Raw genomic sequence first — 6654 nt, forward strand, 5'->3', positions numbered from 1 at the left:
GGCCGGTGACACTGCCAGGCCCCCCCGAGGCCACCGGAATCTGGGACAGGGGGGGGACACGGGGGGACAGCGGGGCCCTGGCGGGGGGAGCACGGGGCGGGGGGACCGGGGGGACACCGGGGGGGCCTCGGGGGGATCGGGGGGCGTGGTCGGGGTGGGCGTGGTCAGGGTGGGCGCGGTCAGGGTGGGCGTGTCGGCCCCGCCCCGAGAGGCGGCGCGGGCGATGGCGCTGGCGGCGGCGCTGGGGGCGCTGGGGCTGGGGGGGCTCCTGGGGGGGGTCCTGGGGGGGGTCCTGGGGGTCCCGCTGGGCGCGGGGGCTCTGGGGGCTCTGGGGGCGCTGCTGGCGCTGCAGCGGCGGCTCCGGCCGCACCTCTGGGCCGATCTGGGGTTCGCGCTGCGGGCGCTGCGGGCGCGGCGGAGGGCGCGGGGCGGCCCCGGGGGCTCCGTGGTCTCCCGGTCCCTCCGCGCGGCCCGGGCGGCCCCGGCTCGGCCGTTCCTGCGGGGCCGGGGGGGCGCGGAGCCGCTGGGGCGGGCGGCGCGGAGCGTGGCCAGGGTGGCGAACGCGCTGCGGGCGCTGCGGGCCCCGCCGAGGCCCGGGGACACCGTGGGGCTGTTGGTGGGCAACGAGCCCCGCTTCGTGTGGGGCTGGTTCGGGCTGGCGGCGCTCGGGGCCCGCCCGGCCTTCCTGGGCACGGCGCTGCGCCCCGCGGGGCTCCGGCACTGCCTGCGCTGCTGCGGGGCGCGGGCGCTGCTGGTGGCGGACGGTGAGAGCGGGGGGACACCGGGGCGACACCGGGGGGACACCGGGAGGGGAGCGGGGAACGCGGGGGAGAAGGGCCGAGAGGGACCGGGGAGCTTTCGGGACCCGGGGGACACCGGGGGGACCGAGGAATGCAGGCACGGGAGGAACCGGGGGATAATGGGGACCGCGGAGTGGGGAGATCCCGAGGTGGGACCGGGGGATACCGGGCCGGGGCGTGAGAGGACCGGGAGCCGGAGTGGGAGCAGGGGAATAGCGGTGGCACCGGGGCCGGGATGGTGGCACCGGGGCCGGGATGGTGGCACCGGGGCTGGGATGGTGGTACCGGGGCCGGGATGGTGGTACCGGGACCGGGATGGTGGTACCGGGGCCGGGATGGTGGTACCGGGGCCGGGATGGTGGTACCGGGGCCGGGATGGTGGTACCGGGGCCGGGATGGTGGTACCGGGACCGGGATGGTGGTACCGGGGCCGGGATGGTGGTACCGGGACCAGCAGGGTGGTCCCCACACGGTGCCGTCCCCCCAGAGCTGTTCGCGTCGGTGGAGCCGCTCCTGCCCAGCCTGCGGGAGGACGGGGTGGCCGTGTGGGTGCTGGGAGCGGGGCCGTACCCGGCCGGGGTCGTGGCGCTGCAGGAGCTGCTGGACGCGGCCTCCGAGGAGCTGGAGCCCGAGGACGTGTGGGAGCCCGAGGACATGAGCGACACCTGCCTCTACATCTTCACCTCGGGCACCACCGGTGGGGCCGGGCCCGGGGCCCGGGGGGCTCTGGGTGTGCGTGGGGGCGCTCAGCTCTGTTCTCCCCTTCCAGGCCTCCCCAAAGCCGCCCGGGTGTCCCACCTCAAGTCCATCATGTGCCTGAGCTTCTACGAGCTGGTGGGAGGCTCCAGCCGGGACGTTGTGTACCTGGCGCTGCCCCTCTACCACATGGCCGGCTCCCTCCTGGGCGTCGTCGGCTGCCTCGGCATCGGTGAGCGGGGACGGGGCCCCGGGGGGGTCCCGGGGATGTTTCGGGGGCTGAGCCCCCACCCCTCTCCATCCCGCAGGGGCCACGTGTGTGCTGAAGGAGAAGTTCTCGGCCAGCCAGTTCTGGGACGATTGCCGCGCCGAGGGCGTCACGGTGTTCCAGTACATCGGGGAGCTGTGCCGGTACCTGGTGAACCAGCCCCAGGTCAGGGCGGGGGGCCGGGCAAGGGGGGGGGGGGCCCGGGGGAGCACCCCCGGAGCTGACGGTGGCCCCGCAGCGCCCCGGGGAGCGGCAGCACGGGCTGAGGCTGGCGGTGGGCAGCGGCCTCCGGCCCGACGTGTGGCGGAGCTTCCAGCAGCGCTTCGGGCCCGTGCGCATCGTGGAGACGTACGGGATGAGCGAGGGGAACGTCACCCTCTTCAACTACACCGGGACCCCGGGGGCCGTGGGGCGCTGCAGCTTCATCTACAAGGTTCGGGGGGCCGGCATGGGGGTCCCAAACACCCCCCAAGCTCCCCAGGCCGGGCGCTGACTCCCCCCGGCCCCTCTCCCCAGCTCATCTCGCCCTTTGAGGTCGTTCGTTACGACGTCGCTGCCGGAGCCCCGGAACGGGACAAGGCCGGACGCTGCATCCGTGCCCGGACGGGTGAGGAGCGGGCCCGGAGCGGGCCCGGGGCGGGCTCGGGGCGGCCCCGTCACCGCTCCCGTCCCCGCAGGTGAGACGGGGCTGCTGATCGCCCCGGTGACCCCCCGGACCCCGTTCCTGGGCTACGCCGGCAGCCGGGAGCTCTCGGAGCTGAAGCTGCTCCGCGGGGTCTTCGCCGAGGGGGACGAGTTCTTCAACACCGGGGACCTGGTGGAGCAGGACGAGGAACAGTTCGTGCGGTTCCGGGACCGCATCGGGGACACCTTCAGGTACCGGAGCCCAGCCCCAAACCCCCCGAGCCCCCTCCCTGCCCGGCCAGGGGGGCTGAGCCCCATTAAATGTTCTGGGGTCGTCTCAGCCCCACTGAATATCGGGGGAGGTGTCTCATCCCCGTCCCGCTGCTCCCCGTCCCCTCCCAGGTGGAAGGGCGAGAACGTGGCCACCACGGAAGTGGCCGAGGCGCTGCTGGCCCACGAGTCCCTGCAGGAAGCCACCGTTTACGGCGTCACCGTCCCAGGTACCGCCGGCCCCGGAGCCGCCCCCCGGGCCCCCCCCCGGAGCCCCGCGGTGCCCCCAAGTGTCGCCTCGCCCCCCAGGCCACGAGGGCCGCGCCGGGATGGCCGCGCTGGTTCTGCGTCCCGGCCGCTCCCTGGACGGGCCCGGCCTCTACCGGCACCTGGAGCGGCCCCTGCCGCCCTACGCGCGGCCCCGCTTCCTCCGGCTGCAGGTAACGGGGGTAACGGGGGTCCCGGGGGGTCCCGGGGGGCCCGGGGGGACCCGGGGGGTCCCGGGGGATGCGGGGGGTCCCCAAGGCCGGCGCTGTCCGCAGGAGCGGCTGGAGATGACCGAGACGTTCAAGCAGCAGAAGGTGCGGCTGGCTCGGGACGGCTGCGACCCCGCGCTGGTGCCGGAGCCGCTGCTGGTGCTGGACGAGACCGCCCGAGCCTTTGTCCCGCTGGACCCCGAGCGCTGGCAGCGGCTCCGGGACGGGCGGTTCCGCATCTGAGCCCCGGCAGCGGCGGCCGCCCCGGGGGCCCGGGGTCCGGTCCGGGGGTCCTGGGTCCGTCCCGGGTCCGGTCCGGGGGTCCCGGGTCCGGTCCGGGGGTCCTGGGTCCGTCCCGGGTCCGGTCCGGGGGTCCCGGGTCCGTCCCGAGGATCCCCCTGCCCATCCTGTGCCCCCTGTGAACCCCAGGTTTGTCCCGGAGGTGCCCAGGGGTGTCCTGGGGGGGTCCCCCGTGTCCGTCCTGCCGTCCCTGAGCACCCCGTGTCTGTCCCGGGGCTCCCAAAATCCGTCCCAGGGGTCCCAAAATCCGTCCCGGGGGTCCCAAAATCCGTCCCGGGGGTCCCTTGTCCATCCTGTCTTCCCATGTCCCCAACTCCCGGCTCCCCACGTCCATCCCTGTCCCCCCCTGACCCCGGGTCCCCTCTCGGGGGTCCCTGTCCCCTCCCCTGTCCCCTCCCCTGTCCCCTCCCCGTCCTCCCCCACCGCCGGTGCCTCCCCCCCGCCTCGGGGGCTCTTTGTACACAAAAAATCCCCATTTTGGGGTGTTTTTTTTGGCAAATAAAACACTTTTTGTAGCAAATCTGGTCCCTGTCACCCCCCAGTCGGGGACGCGGGCACCGAAGCCGCTGTTCCCCCGTCCTGGAGGTTTTTGGGGGGGAATTGGAGGGGAAAAGGGGGGACACCTGGATTTGAGGGTCCCCCCCCCCCGATTTTCCACCCCAGGAGAATATTCCTCTCTCAAATAATTATTACAAAAAGGGCCGAAGTTTTAATTCATTTTATTTTTAAGCCTTTCTCCAAAAATTGGGGGATCCTCACCCCCCCTCCCCCAACTTTGCCATCGGCCCCGAGCTCAAACCCGATGGGAAAGAGGGGAAAAAATGGGGAAAACCCCTTAAATTTGTGCAAAAAGCCCCATTTCCACCCGCCCCCACCCCAAGCCAGAAACTGGGCCTAAAATCCTGCAAATTTGGGCTGAAAACGTCCAAGTTTGGACCAAACCCCACAGATTGGGGGCCAAAATCCCCGAAATTTGGCCTGGAAAGAGAGAAAAGGGAATTCAAATCCTGCAGAAACCCTGGAAATGGGGATTAAATTCACTGATTTGGGGCTGAATCCAGAAACTGGGGGTAAAGTCCTGCAAGCTGGGGCTGAAATCCCACAAATTGGTACCGAAATCCTCCAAGTCTGGCCTGAATCCAGAACCCGGGGACTGAAATCCTGCGGATTTGGGATCAGAATTTCGGGATCAAAACACGGAAACTGAGCCTAAAACCTTGGGAACCAGGACCAAAATCTCACCGTTTTGGCCTGAAATTTGGGCTAAAATATTTTTTTTTTTTCTCTGAAAGCCAAGCTGGGCTGAAACCCTGGAAATTTCCCCCAAATCCCCGAATTTGGCCGGGAAATAATAAAAAAAAAAAACCCCTTGGGTGTCAAATCCCGAAAAGCGCGAGCGGAGCCCGAGGGTTGGGGCTGAAGTGCTGGAATTTGGGGCCGAACCCCCCCAGTTCCCAGGATCCAACCCCCAGCCCGAAGTCGCGGGGGTTGCGGGGAGAGGAAGAGGCGCAGCCGGGCTTGTTGGAGCCGTGTATTGTCGGGAAGCCAATCCAGAATAAAAACAGTGCAAATACAGGAACAGGGATCTCGGCCCCCGCGGGGGTCCCGGCGCCGCCCCGTGTGAAAGGCACAGAATTTCGGGAGTGGGGCCGGGGGTCCTGAGCCCGGAGCCCCCCCGGCCCCCCCTCCTTGCACGGTTCATGTCACACACACCAGGTCACACGACACGGACGTGACACTTCCACAACACCCAGGCGGGTCCTTCCCGGCGCCTTCCCGGGAAATTTTTGCCGTTTTTTCCATTATTTTTGTTTGGTTTTTTTTTGTTATTTTTTTCTTTTTTACTTCATTTTTTTTTCCTTTTTTTCATTTTTTCCTTTTTTTTTTCCTTTTTTTTTATTATTTTCCTTTTTTTTTATTATCTCCTTTTTTTAAATTTTCCTCTTTTTTTTCTCCTTTTTTCTTTTTCCTCCTTTTTTATTTTCCTCCTTTCTTTTTCTTCCTCCATTTTTTTCCTCTTTTTTTTTCCTCTTTTTCCTCCTTTCTTTTTCCTCCTTTTTTTCCTCCTTTCTTTTTCCTCCTTTCTTTTTCCTCCTTTATTTTATTCTCTTTTTTTTGTCCTCCTTTATTTCCCTACACAACGTTCATCTTCGTTCCTTTTGGTTTTTTCCTTGCTTTCGTCTTTTTTTTTTTGTTTGTTTTGTTTTTTGCAGATTTTTTTTTTTTTGGTCTTTTTTAACCTTTTTTTGTCTTTTTTTTTGTTGTTTTTTTTTTTTTTTCTCCTTTTTAATGTGTCAAGAAACAGCTCAAGTTTTATATACACGGATGAGTCCTGGTTATATCGGCAGCGAGAGCGGAAGCGAACGGGGCGGGATCGGGAATTGGGGCGGGAATTCAGGATGGGAATGGGATTTGCCTTTGGAGGAACCAAAAAAACCCCCCCTCCCCCGAAACAAACCCCAAAAATGCGTTTTCACAAGCGGATCTAGCCCTAGCCGAACAAAAGCGGGAAAAATCCTCCAAGTTTGGAGCTGGGGGGGGCGGGGGGAGTAAAAAACGGGAATTTTCTGGGATATCACAGCCCTGGGGGCGAGGGGGGCAAGCCAAAAATAATAATAATTATAATAATAATAATAATAAAAATAGGGATAAACCTATGCTGGGAGGGGGGAGGGGCAGCCGCGGATCCAAGTCCCCCCCAGGAATTGCGGGATTGGGGAGGGGGAAGGGGGGGAGGAACTGCCGGGGACCCCGGGGGGGGGGGGCGGGGTCGTTTTGGGGTCGGGGGGAGTCGATTTTGGGGGGTGGGAACTGCTCAGGAGCCCGGGAAGGGTCTGGGGTCACTTTTGGGGTGGGGATTTTTTGGGGGGGGGGGGGGGGGGGGGGGGGGGGGGGGAACTCCCCGCAGCCCCCCGGGCTGAGCCCCCCAGGGAGGGGTGACAGCGGCGTCCCCCCCCCCCAATTTCATTTATAGCACCAAGAGTTCGGCCCCCCCGGGCCCCCCCCCCTATTGCACTTGGGTTTGGGGGTTTTTTCCAGGTTTTCACCATTTTCATGGGTGAAAATCCCTCTTTTTCTTTTTTTTTCAGGGTTTTTTTAATGGATTTTCTCATTGGAACTCGGCCCTGGGGGGGTGGGGGGGGGACAGCGGCACTTGGGGGGGGTGGAGGGGGAGTGACCCCTCCCCAAAGTAAAAGAAACCCCCTAAAACAACCCAAAA

General features: G+C 64.9%; 1 protein-coding gene across 1 annotated transcript; it reads left to right on the forward strand.

Moving 5' to 3' along the window:
* Window positions 1-223: 223 nt before the first annotated feature.
* On the forward strand, window positions 224-3377 carry SLC27A3 (solute carrier family 27 member 3). The gene is made up of 11 exons (XM_088068467.1): window positions 224-247; window positions 353-764; window positions 1288-1497; window positions 1570-1728; window positions 1805-1929; window positions 2003-2197; window positions 2281-2371; window positions 2442-2640; window positions 2791-2888; window positions 2968-3098; window positions 3201-3377. Exons 1-11 carry the CDS (start codon window positions 224-226, stop codon window positions 3375-3377), a joined length of 1821 nt encoding a protein of 606 aa, XP_087924593.1.
* Window positions 3378-6654: the final 3277 nt, after the last annotated feature.

Source organism: Pseudopodoces humilis, chromosome 31 (assembly GCF_049639895.1).
Source record: "Pseudopodoces humilis isolate 2021_Gansu_Grassland_sample_001 chromosome 31, ASM4963989v1, whole genome shotgun sequence".
Classification (NCBI taxonomy): domain Eukaryota; kingdom Metazoa; phylum Chordata; class Aves; order Passeriformes; family Paridae; genus Pseudopodoces; species Pseudopodoces humilis.